The sequence below is a fragment of the Columba livia genome, chromosome 13 (genome assembly GCF_036013475.1).
Source record: "Columba livia isolate bColLiv1 breed racing homer chromosome 13, bColLiv1.pat.W.v2, whole genome shotgun sequence".
Taxonomy (NCBI): domain Eukaryota; kingdom Metazoa; phylum Chordata; class Aves; order Columbiformes; family Columbidae; genus Columba; species Columba livia.
The window spans coordinates 11,708,243-11,729,920 of record NC_088614.1 but is presented as its reverse complement, the minus strand read 5'-3'; the positions used below and the strand labels follow the sequence as shown (position 1 = coordinate 11,729,920).

Here is a 21,678-nt window from a genome sequence, read left to right as displayed (position 1 = left end):
AAGTGCCGGCCTCCCTTCAGTGCTGTGTCAGACCCTGCATGAGAACACTGGGCAGAGGCACTCAGGTGAAGTGCATCTGTTTGAATGGACCACAGGTGGATGGAGCTCAGGGCCTGTCTGGAGCTCCTCAGTGAGGGAGAAAAGGGAAGCTTGGGTTCAGTAAAGAGTTTAGAGCTGTGTCTGTTAGGCTGTGTTTATCAGGATTTATTTATTACAGAGCTTCCCTGAGAAATGTCAAGGTTGGCTGTGCTGGTTTGTGCATCAGTGTCAGCCTGTGCTGAGAGCCACAGGCAGACTGGGAGGTGCGAGATGACAGCAAAGCAGGTGAGCTGGTCGAATGGGGGTGCAAGTTATCACAAAGTGAGAGAGAGAGCAGGGCAGATGCTCCCTTTTGAGAGCAGTGCTGGCAGCTCTGTGGGTTGTGTGTGATTTGGTTTTTAGGGTATTTTGATATACTGGGTGTTTGCAGGTGGTATGTGGCACTCTTTGTGATCAGTCCTGCGTGCTAGCTTGCTTTATCTTAGACCTGGAAGAATTCTGCCCTGAATTTCTCTAAGTGCTGCTGTGTTTCAGGGTAGCGCACACGGGGATGTGGCTGTGCTGCTGCTGGGAGGGGGTGTTGGAGGCAGTTCTGCTGTGTGCTTGCTGCAATGTTGTGTGCTTTCCTGAGGTGCTGCTACTCGTTTGGGATAAGGCACTGCCAGCCAGGCATCTCCAGTGTCTGTGCCCCCACAGCTGAGGGAAATGTGGCTGGTCTGTGTTACACTGAGGCAGGAGCAGGTGGGTAGGAGATCCCTGTGGGAGCTTTTGAAGTGGGGCCAGGCCTGGGCCCCTCTGATGCTTTGTGGGTCTCCCCTGAGCTGACAGACGCTGTGCTAGAGCAGGGGGACAACCGGCAGCCACCACTGAACTTCCCCGTGTGCCCTCTGCCTCCTCCTCTCTCTGCGTTCCCTCTGTTGCCATGGTGGTGCTGGGGCTTGCCGGGAGGCCCTGTTGCTGCGGGAACAAGGGCAACAGCCGGGCTGGCCGCGGAGATCCCTGTGTGAGTGTGTCCCTTGAGGAGCGGGAGAGGTGGGGGATACCAGTGACCATCCTGTGCTGGGGTGACAGTGGCTGTGTCCCCTCCCTGGCTGAAATACGGAGGTGTCTTTTGGTGTGGGTGCACCCAGGCTGCTCAGCCTCGGGAGGGAGGGCTTGGGAGCAGGGCTGAGCAGAGAGCCGGGGCTGCAGGGGAGCTCGGGGAGGGTGACCCCCAGCCCCACACACCTCACATGGAGGAGGGAGGTGGGGGTGTGTGTGGGACAGGGCCACCTCTGTCCTGCTAGACATCTCATGGCAGTAGGTTGTGCTCATCCTCCCATGGGATCTGTTTCCCCGCGAGGAAGTGACTTTTTTAGGGGTGAGGTTGGCTGTGGAGCAAAGTGGGGGCTGTTGTGCTGGGTGAGAGGCACCTGGAGGCTGCAGCACTTCCCATGTTGGGGACTGGGAGCTGGAGTCCTTTCTTCCCCCTCCCAGGGCTGGACAGGGAGCAAACTTGTCTCCCTGAAAGAAAAACTTCCTAAGTTCCTTCCTTTCTTGCTGTGGGATGCAGAGGTGACTGTGTCCAAGCTTTGGTTAAATGTGGAGGTGATGGAGGCCACCTGCCTTGCCACTGCTTGTCTTTCCCTCCTCATTTTGCATGTGGGCTTTTGGATGTCTTGGCCTTAAGTCTTTGCCCAGTCTGTAAATAAGGAATGAGATTTATTATTCTTGTTCTGTCTACAAAATGCTGTGAAGGCTTATGATGAAAAATGCAGCAGATGGCCTAGCTAGAAGTGACTGCAAAGCTAATGCAGCTTAACTATCCTTTCCTTGCATTTTAAATCCATAGGTGATTTTCTGATAAGTGATTCCTGTATATAGCTAGGGAAAACACAAAGGCTACAGTACTCCAGGAGGGTGCAGATTGCGCGTAACAAGTTGTCCAGCCTGGCCTCTTCACTGAAGGATGGGAAATAAATTGGTGAAGCCTAAGTCTGCTCTGTAACACCTTAGGGTGACAGCTAGTGCTATAGCAATCCAGTAAATACAGAATATTTACTATTCTGGCAGCCAGTAACGTATGTGTGGTGTATAACTGGATATGAGGCTGGTTCTAGCCAAGGGCAGGCTGGAGGGTGGTATGCCTGCCTCTGCTTTTGGTTGTTTATCTGTCGCCAGTTTGGCAGCTTTGAATTCAGTTTATGTTCTTCCAGAGATTTAAAGTTCTTTGTAAGAACTGGGCATGACTACACATAACTATTTCACTAAGAAAGTTTTGAAGACTGAGTTGCAATGGTTTGGCTTGAGGTTCACAGGAGCATTGTGGACATCTCTGCTGATACCTGGGCCTCTCAGGGTCCTGGCTGGTGAAGGCAGCTGGTCCGGATGTGAACGTGGTGCAGCCTGTGCTGTGCACTGTGAATTGATGATGCAGAAGCTAAGAAATGGTTCAGACACAGAGAAAGGATGGTTTTCAGGGCTGCTGGTGGTGCCCCTTGTTCCAGCTTGGGTGTGCAGTTAAATGGTAGATTAACAAATCATTGCATATCAGCAGAGCAGAGGTTCACATGCTCCAAGTCCCCAGGGGGTACAGAACTGTTCGTTTCATCTTCACTCTCCCTTGTGGGCTGGTGTAAGTCCAAGCACTTGCTGTGCAGTAAGATGTTGCATGCGGAAACAATCCGATATCCACGGGAGACTTTTTATGTTTTCCATCAACTTTGGATGAGGTCTTGATGGTATCTACTAAGGAGCAGTACTGCAGAGTACTCACCATTGCAGAGTCAGCTCTGACGCTTTGTATGACCACTTGCTTCTGACCTGAGGATCCATTAATAGTCCTTTGGTTTCTGCTTTTCCACTCCAAAGTTGATACCTGCATGGGAGCTCAAATGCAGTGTGGACCAAAATTATATGGGGTCCATATGCCAGAAAGAGTAAATAAAAAAGGATTTGGAAAGTTGTAAAGCCAGGATAGCAGAGATTAAATGCTAGGAGAAGCATTTGGGAAAAGGAAATCAGTACTGTAAATAGTTAAGGCAGGAGCCACAGCTGTAAATTATGGTATGTGGAGCTGGGGAATCTCCAGCAGACCAATGGAAGGGAGCTTGGTCCATCTCACTGTCAGTTGAAGTTTATTAAAAGAAATAACAGGAAGGTATCACACTAGTCTCCTATTAATTATCTCAGCTGTGGTAGAGCTTTTGTAATAGAATGCAGGATGATGGTACCAAAGTGATAAAGTATAGAGGGACTGGAATATAAAGGTGACAGGTGAAGCTTCCTGGGTAGTGAGACTTGATTTAGAAAGCACTCAACCACTTAGCAGTGGGCTGAAGGGACAAAAGAGTAGTCCTAGAAATTATGTTTCTCCTTTCCTGGCTTCCTTAAAATGCTGTTTATATGGTAATTATAGTTAAGCAGGTGATTTCTAAGCCAGAAATGTGATCTTACTACTCAAGTCTGAATAGGGCAAGGTGATTTAGCTGAACAAAATTGCTCAATAGGATCCTGACTTTCACTTTCAACAGATCTCCTGTCTTACTATTCCAGCAAATTGTAATAGAAAAGCAAATTAACCAGTTACTCCAGAGAGAAATGGTTTATGTTTGCCGGAGAATGAAAGATGATGTATTGCATACACCAAAGCAAAATGCAGCCACCAGTCTGTGCTCCTGCAGGAAAACCTGGGTATTGTGTACTGTAGTGCAGAGTGTGCCAATATCCCCCCAGCCTTCAAGTTTGGAGGGTGATCAGTTGGTATCAGACCCGCTCAGTGGGGCCCTTTGAAATAAGAGCACTGGCTTGTGGCATAGTGACAGCCACAGGGTCTGCATGGATGTGAAGCTGTGCTGTTGCATGAAACTCTTTTTTTTTTTTTCTTAAAGTCCATTAAGAAATTCGCTGTTTATTCTTAATTTCCTGTCTCTTTCAGCACAGTATCATCAGAGAGCTATTCCATTTTATTTTAGAGGGAAGCTGTTGAACATATGCATGAAGGGATTTGGATGCTTTAGGGCTATATCTAAATGCTCACATCAACTTTTTCCTCAGCGCAGCTTTTGCCAAGCTCACAGGCCCCGAAGGGTCCCTCTGTGCCTGTAGTTGTGCTGTTGAGCCTTACGAATTTTCCAGGCCCTGGCACGACTGAGCTTGTGTGAAGCCCTGCTTGTGCCTACGCACATCTCCTAGCACTGCTGCGTGACCCCAGCCTGTATCATGAGCCTGGCAGCTTTCAGAGGTTAATAGTATTGCTGCCCTGGAGAGGTGAAGATACTTCTATTTACCCTTAATGTAGCTCCACGGCCAGGGAGCAGAGCAATCCCATGCAGATGCTTCTCTTCTGCCTAGTCTGAAGCAACGAGTCTGTAGTAGCTGTGAGCCCACATAGTGAAACGAATTTTTTTTCCTTCATTTTAAAGATCCTCATCTCTGATACTGTTTTCCTCTTGAGACTGCTTATGCATTGCACGTTAAATCATCATTAGCTAAAAGACTTTGTAATCCAGAGAGCAGAGCCCTCCAGCCAAGGCTTTTCCTTAGCTGGAGGGTTCTAGCTGCCAGCCTGCAGATCAAGCTTTTTTCTGTTTTTCTCCACACAGCAGTGCTAGGAGACGTGGAAGTGAACTTGTCTGGACTGACAAGCAGGACTAAGGAATGGCTTTGGTCCCCTCTGTCTATCTAGGAGGGCAGAAAGGTTTGGGCTGGAAAAACAGATGATTTCAATAGCAGGAGTGTAGCCAAGCATGGGAGCAAGGGTGTTGAAGTTGACAAGAGCAGATTGAGGTATGAGCACCAGGTTCAACATTGGGGTGCTGAGATGCTTGCAAGCTGTGTTTGGGCTTTGTGTCTCTTCTACAATGCAGCTCTGAAGATACTCTAAGGACAGCAGTTTCCCATGTGAAGCACCTGAGGCTTCTCTGGCAAGTCCTCTGAGTGTGAAAGCTGGCTCCAGGTGTGCTATTTGCCTGAGTCACTTCTGTGCTGAGCAGGTGAGGCTCTCACATTGCTTCTGAGCTGCTGGAGCTGTGGGAAGGAGCACAAGGTGACGGCTTGGGGAATGCATCTCAGACCAAACATGAAAACTTGGTTGGTCTCACCTTGGCATCTGTCTCCAAGTTCTGCCTTCTGCGACAGGCAGCATCACCTACCATCCAGTTTCTTTTCCTTTTAGCACTTCTGTCTTGGTGCCTTGAGTGCACAAGAGTGTTACATCTGAGGTTTCTTTGCCTGCACCTCTCCTCTTTTTGCTGAGATTTGTGGCTAGACACTGTGTTGGAGATACTTTGGAGCAAGTTTGAGCAGGCTAGTGGACTGTAGAGCAAGCTAGTTTTTCAGGGCTTAGATCTTCCCTGACTGGATTGTAAAGCTGCAAATAACAATTATTGGGTTTCAGACTGAGGATTCCTTGTTCCCTGCCAAGCAAATCTGATGGTTTGGTTTGCCTGTGGCAGAGAGTCTCATGAGAAGCTTTTGTTTACAGCATATGCTGTGCTGAAAATGTGTGAAGCTCCCTGGCAGCTGAGATGCTCTTGTAAGTTGAGCATCCTTGGCTTGTGTGTGTAAGTGTGTGCACGATTAATTGGAACAAGCTCATTAGATGGGTGCAACAGAGGACACCCCCAAAGGCATTTTTGGGGCTGCAGCAACACAGTGATTTGCCTGCTCTCTTCTGCATTGATGTGATTGGGGTCGCCTCTGGGCAGGCAGAGCAAAATAGAAATAAAATTCTTGCTTTGCAAGTCAGCATGGAAACTTTTTCTTTACTCCTTAAATAAAGAAATGATTAACTTGTCTGCAGTGCCTAAATTAATTCATCTGAAGCTTGTGGAACATTAATAAATGCTACTCTAAGGCGTACTTTCTAATACTGCTGCAATCATTCACTGCAGAGTGAGATGTTTAAGAAATAGATGGGCTGCAGTGATTTGCAAGGCTATAACTTTATCGAGGCATTTTGGTGGCGTTGTAAACCACCAGAGTAGAGACCAAGTCAACCAATTATGATGCTGAGAACTGAAAGTAGAAAGCATTGTCTCCATTCCAGCCTAGAGCTGAAAAAATCACAAAGCTGCAAATGTCTGAATATGCATCTGTGCCCTTGGTGTGGAACTGGTTAGGGTGGTAGATCCCCAGTCTTTACTGGGTTAGTGGATCTTTTCTATCATGCTACTTACAGGATGAGATGCTGCAGTTTTGAGCAGCTTCTCCACACACACCCTCATCCTGTACAGTGCAGCATCTCCCAGTGTTAGAGCAGAAGGAGCTCAGCAGCAGAGAAACGAGCAGACTTGAGCTAATGTCAAGCTCTGAACTCTGCTTCCTTGGAATCCTGCTAAAATTCTTCTGCTCTGTCTGGCAAGGCTGTAACAGTTGAGGAGAGGGGATACCGGGCATCCCAAGTCCTGTCAGTTGCCTTCCAGGTTCCACTGGGTTCTCAGAAGCCACCAGCCCCGTGTCAGTTATTACTGTACTGGTCGGAGCACAGTCACACCAACGGTTCCCTGGCTGGCTCCTGTCCCTCCAGGCTGTCAACAGCCACCAAGTAGCCCACAGTGGTTCAGGAGGCAAGGCTGGGCATTACACAGAGTGAGTCCTCTAAGAGAAGCGTGAATTACCTGTCCAAAGGTCGTGTCTGGGCACTAGGTGGGAAGAAGGCAGTTTGGACAGGAGGGCCAACAGCAGGGATGCACCATCTCTGTGACACTCAGTGGTTTTTAGCTATATACCTGGTCTAAGAGCAAGTCTGGGAAGGCAGAAGGGTTTTCATTGGGTTCTAAAACTGCTGTGCTACTTGTAGAGATGGTAGATAGTGGAGTAAAGGGAGCCCCGGTGAGGAGGCTGAAGCTCAGATGTCCCTGCTGATCTGCAGCTTGGCACCCTGCTGTGGGTTGCCTGAGGCATGTCAGGAATTCCAGCCCCAGCCCTGGGCATTTTTCTTCATTGCTTTTCTAGGTGATCTTAGCACTTGTGTCCTGGCACAGCTGCTTCCTCTGCCCAGACTCAGGGCATTTGTGCTCAGAACATAAAGCTGTGGTGCCAGAGCTGTCTGTGCCCTGAGCTTGAAGCAGAGGGGGAATTGCAATCCTTCCTTATGGTTCTGGGTGAGTAGAGGGCTGTCTGAGGTGGGGAAAATAAAGATCTCCCCCCACCAGATGGGATGCTGGGCTGGATGTGTGCTGTGGCCTGGCTACTTGTTTTCTCCTGCCCTGACAGGGAGATGTGGCTGATTTCTTAGTTCTGCCTCTTTCCCCCGATCTGGGAGGCTGATCCTTGCAGGCTCCAGGGAAATGGAGCTGTGGGGCTGGGAAAATGTCTTGTTGAAGGGTGGGGGAAGCTGCTGAACTGGGTTGGGAGTGTGGAAGTTGGAAGCTCTTTGGAAATAAGCATTATGGGCATGATGAACAGGATTAATTTCAAGTGAAGTGGAATTACAGTTAGAAAATTGGAACAAATAATCCAGTTATTCTCAGGACCAAATAATAAGACATTGAAATTCAGATTAATGTTGTATCATCCCCATTAGATTTCTCTCTTGAAAAATAGTTATTTCCAGGTTTAAATCCCAGCTCTTGCTACAGCATATCCTTGTGTCTGCAGGACAGTGCTGTGCTCTTGTGTTTCTTGGAAGAGCAAAAGGAGATGGTGGCCTTGTCATTTCCTAACATTGTAAAGGGCCCAGCAGCATTAACACATACAATGAAGTAGCTGTTTGGAGAGTAAAGGAATGAAGTTATTGCTTTTCAGGATGTCAGTAAAACTTGAGGGGAAGGGAGTGGTCATCATTGTATAAATGATGCCTTGCTGAATACAGCAAATCTGCACCAAGAAAGCCTGTGTGGAACAGAAGGAAGCAGAAGGGAATATGATCTGTGATTTTATTCAGTGTCAGGATGCAAAACATTTTAGGGTAGAGCTGGGTTTGAGAGCACTGGTCTTTTATGTCCCATAAAATAAATTGTTCTTTGGTCCAGTTAGCCAGAAAGGGTGGGGAAAACTATTTCTAGTCCAGAGTCGTGCTTAGCAAATGGTGTGCATGTCCATGTTTGATTTTTGTTGGTGCCTGAAACCTAGTTTTTGGGGTTTTCTTCTCTTCTTGCTCTTTCTTGCACATCCACTTTGTGTGACACATGAAGAGAGGTGTTTGGCAGGCTGGTGATTGGAAGAAGAACGGCCCATGGACCTGTTAACATGTGCTACTTGTGGGATAAGGATGCTGGAGAACTGCCATTAGGATAAAGTCTTAAGTGGCTCTGCTTTCACATATATCGCATTTATTTTGAGCTAATTACTAATGTTCCTTTGATGGTTTCATGCTTTTATTTCTGCTGTTACAGCCTCTAATGCCTGTAGGGAGCCTTGAGTTTGGGTGTTAAGTGAAAATTAGGGCCCTCATTCTCCATGGAGAAATGCTCTTGGGCACTGTGGTAATTTCATGCCTGGAAGGAGTCATACTTACTGGATAACTTTTGTAATTTAAACCAAGCAAATTAGCCTTGAGAAACTATAGTTCTTAATCAGAATATTGAACTCTGTGCTTCATTAGGTAGAAACATCGCCAGGATCCTTGCACAAAGGGTGGATATTTGGTTTGCAAAGTAGGAAGGTGGTCTGATTTCTGTTAATGCTCGGGTCAGCAGCCATCCCTGGGTTTGAAGTTGTTCATAATACTCTGAGCACTTAGTAGGGTCAGGCACAAAGTCCCATCAGGTCAGCTACTTCTGCAAAACAAAGCAGCTAATGGCACTTGCCTTCCCTCTGTTCCCACCAAAAAAACTCTTAAAGAGTAATAAGGGACAGTTTGGATGTTAATAATTCCTGTAAATGGGATTCCAAAAGTAATGGAAGGGGGGAAGGTGAGATGTGCGAGCAGGAGCTGGTGTGTGTTTGTGGTTCATGGGACTGCACACACAGCGAAAGGCTGGTTTGACTCTGTTTTGGCTCAGGGAACGTTTATTATGGGGGTTTACTTCTATGATTTTCAACTCTGCCACTTAAATATGGTCTAATAATGAAATAGAAGCAGGGGGTGCTTATATTCTCCACTGATGAAGCATGGGACAGTCTGCAGAGACAGGTGGATCCTTTGATTCTGCTGTGGATTCTGGATTCTAAAAGTCCTGTTGCTGTTCCTTCCAGGTGAGCTGAGACATGGCCGCTGGCAAGCTCTCTCAGTCCATGGGGTCCTCTAAAACAGCTGATGGATTCCAGAGCAAAGTAGTAGCACCTCGTAACCCAAAGCTAGTCAGTGAGGCAGAGGAATCAGTAACTGTAAGTACTGCTGTGGGCAGGTAGGAGCTGTGTTAAGGGTGGAAACTCCCCTGTGTCCCTCCTCTGCCTGCCCCTCCAGTTGTCCAGCAGCGCTATGAAGCTGGGCACCACCTCCTTGTCTCTCTGCCTCGCTGCTGTTGGAGGTGGCTGTCGTGGTGCAGTGGTGTTTGAACTGTGTGCTGCTTCAGGGAAGGTCCAGGACCTTATCTGAATGTGCCACTGGAACCAAGCTAGACAAACTGGGCATCGTGCTGGGATAGTTGAAGCACGAGTATGTGCTTCTCTCCATCTTTTTTGTGTGGGCAGTAATATCTTCTGTCATGTAGGCATGATTGTCAGGGCTATTCTGACCATGCCTGCCCTCCAGGCAGCTGGGTGTGTTGTGGGCTGCTCAAACTCTGCCTGAAAGGTTGAGACACATGGCTGTTCCCAGCTAGAACAGGTTCCAAAACAGTTTTTATGTCCTCGATCCTGTGTGGAGCACACATCCAGCCCTGCAAACAGCAGTGGGGTCAGGGAGATTCCTCCTTCCCATCCCCAGATGTCCTCTTTGCTGACTGGAGCTCACTTGACTGGAGATGACCCAGTGCTGAGGCTCTGTCAAGGAGATATCTCTGTATACTTCAGTTGAGGGTTCTGTGAGCCCAGAACAGAGAGAAAACAAGTGCTAATTAAAAAAAGATAACTAAAACTTGGACCCATTCCTTTTCACATCAGTCTTGGCACAATGCTGCTTTTCTGCCTTCCTCTGACTCACCCAGCAGTGACATTTCCACATGTGTGTTGGTTGTGAGCATTGTGTATGGATGGAGTTAGGGGATTTCTGATAACTCCTCCCCACTCTCCTCAAAGGTCACTGGCTCAATCCAGCAAAACTAAAGAGGAAACAAATGCCCGAAGAGCAGAAATCCCCAAACATGTCACATCAAATCACAGAGAAGCTAATGGGACAGAGCCACTTGGTTAGAGCATGTGTATTCCGCTCTATATCATTAATTTACTGATGTTAAATATTTCAGCAGGTAACTTACAGGACTTCCAGGACTATCCTAGTGGCTGTGATGACAAATTATTCATCAGTGGCTCTTGAACAAGAAAAGCCTTTCTGAACAAAGGCATTTCTGTAGCTCTTGCTGGTGTTTTGCATTTCAGCTGACTCCCTCTGCCTTCCTGAAGGAAATGTCTCTCACCACCGAGCAGAGGCTGGCCAGCACTCGGGAGATGAGGCGGCCCCAGATTATCCAGCTTCTAGACATGAGTGAAACCTCACATCAAAAGGTAGCCTTTTTCTGCCCTTTTCCTTGCAGTTTGTGGCATTTGAAGAAGGTGTGTGCTTGTGACAGGCTTGCTGCCGGTGTGTCTAAATACCTCGGTGGGTAGGTCCTGTTGTCCTTTTCAACTGCTGGTGGTGATGGAGTTCCTTCTGCTGGAGGAAAGCTAAAACATTTTTCCTCAGTCAGATGTTGAAGTCCTTATCTGTGTGAAGCCAATATAAGTAACTTCTGTTGAAACTGTAGGGTTTTGCTCGAGTTTAGTTGCTGTTGCTAAAGCACGATATGGGGGAAGGTTGGGACAGGACTCAGGGGCACAAGCTTGCCATTTTCCATCCTCCCTCTGAAACAGCCACCTCCTCTCTTTCTTTGGTGTTGTCACTGTCAAATGCTTGGGGTCACAACTCCCTCAATGCTGGCAGCATTGGCCTTTGAAGGCTGTAGGCCCTAAAGTAATTACTTAGAATTTAACAAAACCAATTGTGTTAATGATTTGGGTTGGAACAATGTGTGTGACCTTGAAAAGGGTTTGTGGGCTGCAGGATCCTGCCAGATATACAGGGGAATTGCCCTGGGTAGATGTGCTTTATCTGGATTGATGTTTACTTAAACGTATGTTTGGAGTTGCTTTTCTTACAGGACTGCTCAGTAAAACACAGTCTGAACAACTAGATGACTGAGGTAGTCTGAGCGGAAAATTGCCAGTGAGAGACCTGTAACAAATTTGTTATGGATTTCCCTAGACAGCACAAAGGGTTTGGAACACATTAGGCAAGTGCACAAATAACCGGCAGTGTGCTGCAGCTACTGGCTTCAGTGTGAACCTGATTTCTGGGGAGGAGCAGGAGACCTGCCTGTGTCTTTGGAGTGGGAACAGCCCAGCTGGAAGAGGGGAGATGAAGCAGGCAGGAATTTTCTCAAAGTAATGCCTCTGTTCTGTAGACATTTGCTGTCTGTGTATATTTTCAGACAGGCTTCTGCAGTGCTATTAAATAAAACAGCAATAATAGAATACAATAAAGCGTCTATTTAAAGCTCATGGAAAATGGAGATACCGAGTCACTAGACAGTATTCACCTTGCTTGTCTTTCCTAATGAGTGTGTTACTTTTTTAGGCCTTACTTCTGGGGTACTATTCTCATCTTACTGTTTTCTAGGCTCTGTATCAAAAAAAGACATTTGGGACCATGTGGGACCTGGTCCATTAGTCTCAGAGTAAAGATCATCCCTTAATTGTATATCATGGTGTCTCATGTAAATTCCTGTGTTTCAGTTGCTCCATGCGTGCTTGTGGTTCTTTCAGTAAGTGCTCTGGAAAGGTGTGACTGCACTAGCACAGTGTTAGATTCTCATTCATGACTCTTCCTCCCAGCAGCTGAACCTCTCACTGCTGTCTGTCTTGTATCTGCAGTTCTCAGCAGTTGACCTAGAACAGAGCTTGTTTCAGCCTTTCCCATCAGAGGTTGTATTTCAGAGGTATGTCCCCTGCAAGGTCTACGAAGTGCCACTGATTCTGAGGAACATAGACAAGGTAAGTGCTGGGATGTGGAGGTTTAATATTGTGCTGGAAGGGGAGAGCAGTACAGTTTACCTCTTATACAGGATGGCAAGTTATCTGCTGCAGCTAGGCACATCCAGAATAAAATGTCTTTATCTTGCAAGATGGTGGAAATCTTCCCATGCTGGGCATTCTCCCTGTGATTTTTGGTCATGCATTGGTGATATCTGACCCAAAGGAGCTTTTCTAGTTAGTGTCCTTCCACTTGAAAGCCCTGGATGGATGGGAATGTTGAAGGCTGTACAGTTACCTGATCTCATGCTTTAGCTTGAGAGTGTGCATCACGTCCTGGTGGCTTCTTGGTTAGTCCTGGTTCCTGGCAGGATGTCTCTGCTTCTCATGGCCTCTTTAGCTGCCTCTGAGCAGCTCACTGTCAAAGCATGGGGTTGAGTATTCACTGATTTATGCTGGAATAAGTTGTAATTACTGGCATTAGCACTCTAGGAAAGGTGTTTTGAATTAGCAGAAGCAGTGGAAGGCCTTTGGGTGCCACTTGAGGCTCATGTTAAGCTTAATTTAGTTCTGCTGAGGTTTTTCTAAGACTCTGCTTTCCCCTTGGAGAACCACAACACATCCAGAGTAATGTGTGCTTAAAGGTCTTCACCTTTACTTGAAAAAACTTTTTGATCATTCTGAGATTTCCCAAGGAAGTTGAGAAGGGAAGAGCTGAAAAATGTCAGCGATTATGTTCCACTGTAAATAGGAAAATTGAGACCTTTTGAATTTCAGCAGGGGAAAGATTTGCTGGAATGAGGCATGTGCCAAGAGCAAGCTGGTGGGAAGAGACAGGATAGGGGAAAGGAGCTGAGTTACAAAGTGCTCTGGGAAGAACATTGTACACACAAGGGTTTTTCTAGACAAGTAACAGTCAGTCTACTGGAAGTAGAGAAAGGTCAGAAAAAGGTGTCATTGAAGATACTCTTCTGTAATGAAGAGTAAAATGTACACAGAGAGGAGGGCAGGATGGGGAGATGGCAGTGTGCACGAGAACAGGTGAATTAACCCCATCTCCAAACCTACCTGTTGGGGCAAGCAAACAGGTGGACAAAATACTGACAGGGCATATGGCAGGTAGAGGAACAGCAAAAGAAGTCAAAGTATCTTCCGAGATAACAGGTTGTGACTGGGACATAGCTGAAAATTGCAGGTTCTTTGGCAAGGAAGGATGCAGGTGTGGTACCTCAGTTACTTCTGGAGCGGACTGCACCATTCCTGGTCTAGCACTTAGCTTGGGAATATTGGAAATTTGGAATATTGCCAACGCCCAATACCATTTATGTGGTCCACACTGTTTCTTGGCACTCTTTGCTGTGGCATCTTCTCTCCTGATTAAAATGTGCCTCAGTTTCTCTTTTGCTATGGTTCTGCTTCATTCCCACTAAGTCTTTTGGCTTCAGCTGCTCCATTATCCATGTGGCATTCTGAAGTGTTTGTCTTTGCCAAGTACCAGCCAACAGGCAAACAGTTAATTTGCTCTATTCATGTGTCCTCAAGTGGAAAAGAACATCTGCATCAACATTTCTGCCATTTCCAGTAAAAAATAATTAACTTGTACAGCTGCACCTTGGGGTTTGTATGCCCTGTAAAGGGGAGACAATGTGTGATCTGTTTTTTCCAAAATGAATTTGTTTTCAAGCTAGTAAGACCTCAACCATTGGACAACACTGGTATAGAAGTATGATCAGCCCTTAAGAAAATCCTTGGCGTATTTAAGTACATGCAGATAGAAATAATCCCAAGAGAGGTTATTATGTTCTAATTTTGTTTGCTTTTGGTCATGTCCTGGAGAAAAGCAATGTTGTGCTCCATCTCAAGGTTTTCTCACCAGTTTCCCAGATTCCTCTGAGTCATACCGACTTATGCTGCAGAGTAACCTGAGGTTCTGCTCCAGGTAACAGCAAACTATATTCCAAATAGAGGCTCTGTAATCATTCAAGTACAGAGGTACATTGGTATATACTTATTGCTCTTGTGTGTTGTAAAACGCTTGTCTCTCTTCAGGGTGTACCCCACCACCCTCAGATATCTGGGTGGCTTTTGCTGAAGGTCTCAGCCATGTGTGCTCATCTCTCAAGGACCTTAGTGACCAAAGCATTTGTCCGCAGTGTGAAATTGGTGCCTGGAACTCGCTGCACTAGGATATTTCTGGGAGCAAAGGGTGTTTGGAGAGTCCAGCAGTACCTTGGCTGTGGGTTGTCAGCCTTGGGTGGGTGGTACAGAATGAATTCATTTTTTTTTACACAAGCCCTGTGTGGTTTATCAGTGAAGCTGCCTGGCAGTCAAAATCACCTGGTTTAGACTTTAAGAGCTTTGATGCTTAGGGCTGATGTGTGTGCTAGAAAATCTGTTTGCTGTCCCTGTGCTTGTGTATCCCTAAGAAACTTGCAGGAATGTGCCTGCAGGGCACTCCTGGTTATGGGAGGAATACCCAGGAATCTGCCTTGCCTGCACTGGCAACTGTCTGCTACAATCACCAGGCAGCAACAGCTCCAGAGAGCTGAGCTTGGCTTTTAATAATGAATCCACATAGTGAGTCAGTGCTGGTCATGTATCTCAAGGCAGAAAATGCCTTTAAAGCCCATAATTGATAGGCACAGCCTGGGGGGGTTGTCTGATTTTTCCATTATTTTGGTAAATGGACTGCTCTCATCTTCTGCATCAGCCTTTCCTTGTAGACTATTGTGCTTCTTCCTTGCTTCTTTACAGCCTCCTTAAAATTCACTTAGCCATCTCCCTGTTTCTGGTGTTGTCTCTTTTTCCTGTGTTCTTCCTCATGTGCTCTCCTTTAACTTTCTTTTATTCCTAGTAAGGCCACGGTGTCCATCTCCTTCTCTTGCTGGTTGCTTGTGTGATTCTGTAGCTCTGCAGCTTGACTGCCCCACTGGAACCCAGTATCTCAGAACTGAAGTTCTTCCTTGCCCTGGTCTAACAAATACAGTTTTGCCTTCAGATAATAATTTCCCCTCTAGAGGCGTGACTGCATGGATGTGTGCAGGGCAGAAGCAAGTGGGTTCTTTAGGCTTGCTGAATATGTGGATGACCTGATTCAGGTATATCATCTCCATAGTACTGTCTTACCTGCTTGGCCCTTCCTTCCCAGCAGGGCATTGTCCTGCTGCCTCTGGTCTAGGGCTGTTTTGTCCGGGCGGAAGGGATTCAAGTCCACACTTGTGTTGTATGTCCATGTACCTCCAGAGCTAAAAGTGCTTTGGAAAGTTGGTTAAGGCATGATGTCACCAGGGCATGGCCAGATCTCTTCTCATGTTTCCACGAGTGGCAAAATTATATTTTCATGTCTTTTCTGCAGGTTCCTCGGCTGGTGAAGGTTGTCTTAGAGAGCTCACCTTATTTCAAGTTGATCAGCCCAAATGATATGTGCTGTAAGGTAGCACCTGGCATGTCTTCAACTTTCCGCATCCTTTTCACCCCTGAGGAGAACAAGGTGAGACTGGAGGTTCTGACAGGCTGTTGCCTTCAGAAGCAGCTGAACCTGCAGGCCTGGATCCAGAACAAGGCATCTGGTGTGGGTTTTGAGGAGCTGTCCTGGTTTCAGTGGGGTTGCACTGGATCTGGAACTGGGGGAAACTCTTTCCTCGTGGTGAAGATTATGCTCTTGTAGGCTGGAGGCTGTTGCATGTTTCAGACTGTTTTTTTTATCCTGTGGTGCTGGAACATTTAATGTCATGTCTGTTGGCTTCAGGAATGAGAGAGTCTACTGTCTGTGGTGGGCAGCCTCTCAGGGTGTTGGTTTCTAATATGTCTGTTGCTGCATAATTATGGGTTTGCTCCACTAATTATAAACACAGAAGTCTGTTTACAAGTGACCTGCTATTTGGAGGAACCAAAGTGAGCCTGATCAGAGTGAGGACCACCACCTTTGAAAACTGGACTCACCTTAATATCTGTCGCATTGGACACAGTAGTGAGACAGCTGAACATTATGTCTAAAGTCATCACTTTTTTGCATGCTGGTTGTAGCCCATGCCCTGCTGTGAGGTCAGCTCTAGGCTGTGGTCCAGCAATCTGCAGTTGGACACATCAAGGCATTGCACGGTGCTGCTGCCCACTGCAGCAGGGACTGGCAGGCTGTGCTTTCCTTCCCTCTGCTGTCTTGAGCGTTTGTGAGGAAAGATGCACATGGACCAGTAGGAAAATGGCAAGGAGGGGTATTGATAAGATGTTTAGCCAGCTCTGTACTCAGTGGTAGGGGTTGAATTATCGTGGAAAACACTGCAGGAACTAATAGATCCAGAGAGCTTTTCTCTTTCCCATCTGGCAGCTGTTTCCCTCCCTCACCCTGGACCGGAGCCAAGACAATGCTTTCTCATACCCTCTATTTTCAAGCCCTGCAGCCGTGTTGTCCATGAGGACACTGGCCTGCCTGCGATCCAGCTGTGAGTCAAGGGGAGAGGGAGTCAGCCTGGCACAACACACTGAGCTCTAGATTCTCTTAACGCAGCAGGAGGTTTGTGTGCTGCAAATCACTGAGACATCTCCCTGAAACAGCGGGTATAGGAAAAAACAGGCATGTACAATGTGCAGTCAGACATGTTACCCCAGAGCCTGTGGTGTGGCTGTGTCTTCATGCATGCTATTGTGGTTGCTTTGTTAGCTGGTACCTATTTCATGCCAAATGTGCGATGCTTTTGGTTGCAGGCTTGAACATTGGTGCTGTGGCCCTGTTAAGTCTGATTCTCAGTGCTGTGGTGTGAAGGGTCATTGCTGTTATCTGGAGACCTGTTAATACAGAAGGATTTAGAATGTGGCATGAAGGGAGAAAGCATTGCAGAGAAATGAAGATGGTCAGGCTGACTTTCCACCAGCATCCTGCTACCTCTTAGCACTGTTCTTTGCATGGCTTTGGAGAGGCAAGGTCAGGGGGTAGCTCTGAGCCAGCTGATGCTTCTGCACCATGCCAGAGGTGCAAGATCTCTCTGGGCATAGCTGTTTTCTTATCTTTTGTTTGCTGGTTAGATTTAGTTTAACAATTTCTCCTATCCCTAAATAGTACAGATATAGAAAGCTGAAGAGGGAATGCCTCATGGTCCTTAGCTCCCTATGCTTGTGAAATAATCTGTTCCTTTGGAAGGACTGAGAAATTATTTAATGTCATTAATATTTAGGGTGAAAATCACATTGGCCTAGGGCAGTTCTGCATGCTACACAAATGACACAAGAGCTCAATCTCACTGAGGTAGATTCTGCAAAGTACACTGCCTTTAAAATGCTATTTGAGTTAATTAGTTTTCATTTTGGGTGTGGAAGAGGTAAATTGGTGTCCGTGGAGGTCAAAGTGCTGCTCTCCAAGTTTAGAGAGCAACGTGTGAACACCACCATGAATACAAATAGGGTGAGAGAACCCCCAAGGGCTCTAATATCTGATACCTTGTCCATTGTCTTGCCCTTGAACTGGCAAGTGTACAGTGTAGGGGGCTCTGCCAGCGCGGGGTCCTCTGCACAGCTTCAGCAACACCCTGGCGGTTTCTGCTGACCTGGTTTTGTGCTCCTTGCAGGGGTTGTGCAGGACATCGGGAGGAGGATGCGCACAACTCAGTGAGGAGCACGTGGGATTTATCCAGCCAAATCGGAATATTGTACAAATCGAATGTTTTGTCTTGTACTTGATGGAGTGTGAGTCAGCGAAGTACCAGAGTGCTGTAGCTCTGCTTGAAATGCATCAATAAGTGTGGTCAGGAGGTGCCCAGCACCTTGAAAACTCCTTAGCATAGAGGCAGCTTTGGGAGATGGTTCTGTAAAGCCACCTGCCTTGGGTTTGCAGTCACTGGCATGCAGAATACCCCTGTTCTGGTTGTGGAAGGTTTATGAGTGCTGCCTTTGAACAACCTCTGCATCTCTGCTGCTCCATGATCAAGAGATTGTGGATAATCTGGCAAACTGCAGTGCAGGTACAAACCCCTCTGTCAGGCTTGGAGAGTCCTCCTGGTGTGGAGTTGGTTTATGTAATTCTCTTGCTTTGAATCTGTTCTCGCCTGCAGTAAGCCTGACTTCAGTGAAGTAATTCTTGATTCACTGGAGTAAAATTTTAGTTAAGTCCTAAATAAAATGGCCAAGTGAGCTGTTAGTGGCTGAAATGCCATGTAGCCCTTTCTTGAAAAATGAGTAATTTCCTATTGCCTCACAGTCATTTGGGAATGTGCCACATGACCAGACTGTCAGAAAGCAAATAAAGAGCTGACATGTCTTTGTTTATTGGCACTTGTGTTATAAATATGAAATGCTAATTTTTCTGCTGGGCAACGTTTCCAATTAGTTACTCTTGCTGCTTCAGATTTCTACATTTCTGGTTTATGGCTCTGGTTGTAGTGTGGGTGTTCTCATGTTGCCCTGTGTTTCCAGGTGTTCTTGCATTATGGTCTGACAGTCTCTGCCTAATTGGAAACCATTGTGGAACTGACTGGCAAACAAACAACAGACAGGACTACTTAGATTTGTATGTCCTTCAGGCTTATTAATAGATTATCTTAAAGGAAAAAGGAAATAAGTAGTGCATAAAAATATAGCGCAACTTATTCTGTTTTGTCCCCTTGCTCTTTTTGCTGCAGTGATACACTATTTTCAAGCAATGTAAGTTCAGTCTGTAAGATTTGCAAAATTCATTACTGATGCTCCGTAGAGACTGCATTAATGCTCAGTGATAATATGAAATATGACAGGACGATGAGTTATTGCATTACTGAAATTAACTCTTTTAAAATTCAGTCCAGCCCTGTTAGAGATGTTTTGTGGCACAGAGCTGCTATTCCAAGTAGATTTTTAAGAAGACTCCTGAGTGGAGGAAAGGGGCAGAAGATCAAGGCAAATGGTGGTGTGCAAAATGAACCTGGAGCAAAGCGACTGATTTCAAAGCATCCTGTGAACTGATAGCTGAGGGAGGCAGGAGAAAGTGGTACCCCTTCTGATGTGAAGCTGTATCTTCATCCTCCAGTCTCCCCCATCTCTTTTAATTGCCCTAATTTTCCAGCCTGTTGTGGTATCATGGTTTCAGCAGGGAACTTTTCCTGCTTGACTTTGCTGCCTCGTGCTACAAGGGTCTTTGCTTTGCAGTTGTCTGCTGCAAGGAATTCAGTGAATTATTTAAGATCACTTATGCAGCAAAACCATCAGTTTGCTGTACTGGGCAGTTAATGTTGGTCTCACTGTGGCAGTAATAAATGTTAACCTGAGTTTGCAAAGAGTCTGAAATGCCATCGCTGATACAAGCAGTTGCTTTAGTTTCAGTGGGTTCTAATTCAAATGCCGGTGTAGATACCTGTAAGGCCAAAGATTGTAACTTGCTGATTATCAAAGGGGAATAAGTGAAAAAGAACCATCATACAATAATCTGTTTTCTGTGAAATGGAGAGGGGAGTTGTATGGAAGATGAAGTCATATTTTCATTAAAATCTATAGCCTGAAGCTGCATCTAAACACAATCTTTAAAGCACAGAAATGATGCAACCCCTCTCTCACCCAGGTGTGTTTTAGAAACCTGGTTTGAAACAGTCCAAGGGTTTGCAGTTACAAAGTAAATGGAGGCTGTAACCTGGTTTCACCTGTACCTGTAGGTTGTAAGCAAGTGTACAGCAGCGCTGGTAGCACAGGGCAGTGCTGCAGTGGAGAACTGCAGCCTTTACCTTCTCCCAGGGGACCCTGATTCAGCTTTCAAATGCTTAAGGGACCGTGGGCTTGCAGCAGCATGAGCAGCCAGCTCCTGTCTAGCACCCCTCTTTCCTTGGGTTTCCCCCCTGGTTTGGCCTGATGGTGCCAGGTCGCACCTTGGAGTTCTCAAGCATGGTCTGAAGGATCAGCCAAGGCTTGTATGAGAAATGGTGTCTCTGGAGAAGGGGCTCAGCATACAACGTGCATCTCTGCTCATCCATAGACTCAAACAGCAGGGAGAGGTGCAGCTTTCTCTCTCTACGGTCCATGGTTGTCTCCATAAGGCCAAATTCTTTTTGCTTTAGCCTTGTTTTCCTGTAACCGGAAAAGTCCCTTTCCCACTGACTCTCACCAGCAGCGGAGCTGGGAAGGCTGCCTGTGTCTTGTTTTCAGGGGTCTTTATTCCTTGGGCTCTTATTTACATCGCTGTTAATCCACTCACCCTGTTACAGTGACAATGACTTAAATTGTTTTATTTAACTTCCCTCAAATACTTCCAATTGTTGAAGTTTCTTTTTACTATATCTTCCTGCTGATCTGAACTTCTTGCATCCTCCTCGTGTCTACCTGGCATCTGGAAGGGAGAGATAAGTAAATATGGCATGCCAAGACTTAATAAGGCACACAGCTTTCAGATGGATTTACAATACTTTTGTTACAGTGTTGTTGCCAAAATAACAAAAAAAAGTAAATAGCATTCTTCATTTGCTAATGCAGTTTCTGAGGATCTAAAGAGTCCAGGACGTGAAGTACCCAGATAATAGGTGCTTTAAATTCCCATGGGCTGCCCATAGCTTTCATTTTGGAGGGCTTAGGCTGCACGATTGAGTACAAAATTGCTAATTCAGAAAGACTTGCTGAAGATGAAACGCTCTTCTGAAATGTGATATTCAATTCTCTAGGTCGTTTGCTGCAGTTCCCTTCCTGGTATTTTACCTTCCAAATATGAGAAGCAAAAACCGTTCTGCAATTTCCGGTGCGAATATTTGAGAAGTCTAGAAAAAAAAAATCCTTCTTTATTCTTTTGAAGTCTTAGTTGTGACAGCCTCTGTTACTGCAACCTTAAACCCTGGCTGAGCAGGTGGTTGGTAGGGCTGGTTTTGCTAAAGCAATAACTGTGTGTCTGTGCCTCGTCTGCCTGCCTTGGGTTCCTTCCAGGCTTGGAGAGGACAAGTATGGGAGCAGGAAATCCCAAGCATGGAGGCATCTGAATCACTTCTGGTTAAAGGAGCTTGCTGCTCTCTGCAGTTCCTAAATCAAATTGCCTGCTTGCTGCTTCAACAATTATAAAAATATCAAATAAGTTAAAAGCATGGAGTGGGGAAAAAAAAACAGGACAGCAAGTGAGTGATAAGAGGCAGAGCTTTTATCCACTTGTCAATAAGAGCTGCTGGAGACAATGGCTCCTGGGCCCGTTTCAACAGTTTTACCACTGATTTCAGCAGGGTCAGGTGATATTTCCAGCATAGTGATGCCACACTGTACATCTGGAGATAGATCTGCCCAACTGTACAGTTAAAGATTTTGGTGATTTGATTTGCCTTTCTTGCTAAGTGCCAGACAGCTGAGGTGGGGGGGACTGTCTGGCTTTTTTTTCTGAACAAGCCAACAGTTGGGAATAGCACAGTTTGCTCTTGTAGGGGTGTCTGGGTGTTTCCTGTTTGCAGCTCCTGATACCACCTGCCTCAGGTAGACGTGCTAACGAGGCACCAAGTCACTTATTGTAGAGAACCTTACAAAAGAGATGTGATTAAAGCGTCAGCAATGCCAGCACAGGCAGCAGAGAGAAAGCAAAACTCTGGCCTGCGTCCCCTGAGGCTACAATGAGATATTAAGGGAAATTAAGATTAGATGCAGGAAGAACTCTCTGTAAGTCTAGGGTAGAGCTGGAATAGGCTG

General features: G+C 46.2%; 1 protein-coding gene across 14 annotated transcripts in view; it reads left to right on the top strand.

Annotated features, from left to right (window-relative positions):
- The window catches only part of HYDIN (HYDIN axonemal central pair apparatus protein), a 167,087-nt gene that overhangs the window by 21,444 nt on the left and 123,965 nt on the right, over positions 1 to 21,678 (top strand). For 11 of the 14 annotated variants that reach the window (XR_010465959.1, XR_010465960.1, XR_010465961.1 and 8 more), the window contains 4 exons: positions 9,160 to 9,291; positions 10,444 to 10,569; positions 11,974 to 12,093; positions 15,428 to 15,562. Coding sequence is in view for 11 of the 14 variants with exons in the window: in XM_065028958.1 (XP_064885030.1) it covers positions 9,172 to 9,291; positions 10,444 to 10,569; positions 11,974 to 12,093; positions 15,428 to 15,562 (501 nt within the window). In the remaining 3 variants the exon portion in view is untranslated. Of the gene's footprint in view, positions 1 to 950; positions 1,043 to 6,494; positions 6,610 to 9,159; positions 9,292 to 10,443; positions 10,570 to 11,973; positions 12,094 to 15,427; positions 15,563 to 21,678 lie in introns of those variants that run through there. The other 3 variants (XM_021290860.2, XM_021290857.2, XM_065028960.1) reach the window with 3 other exon arrangements.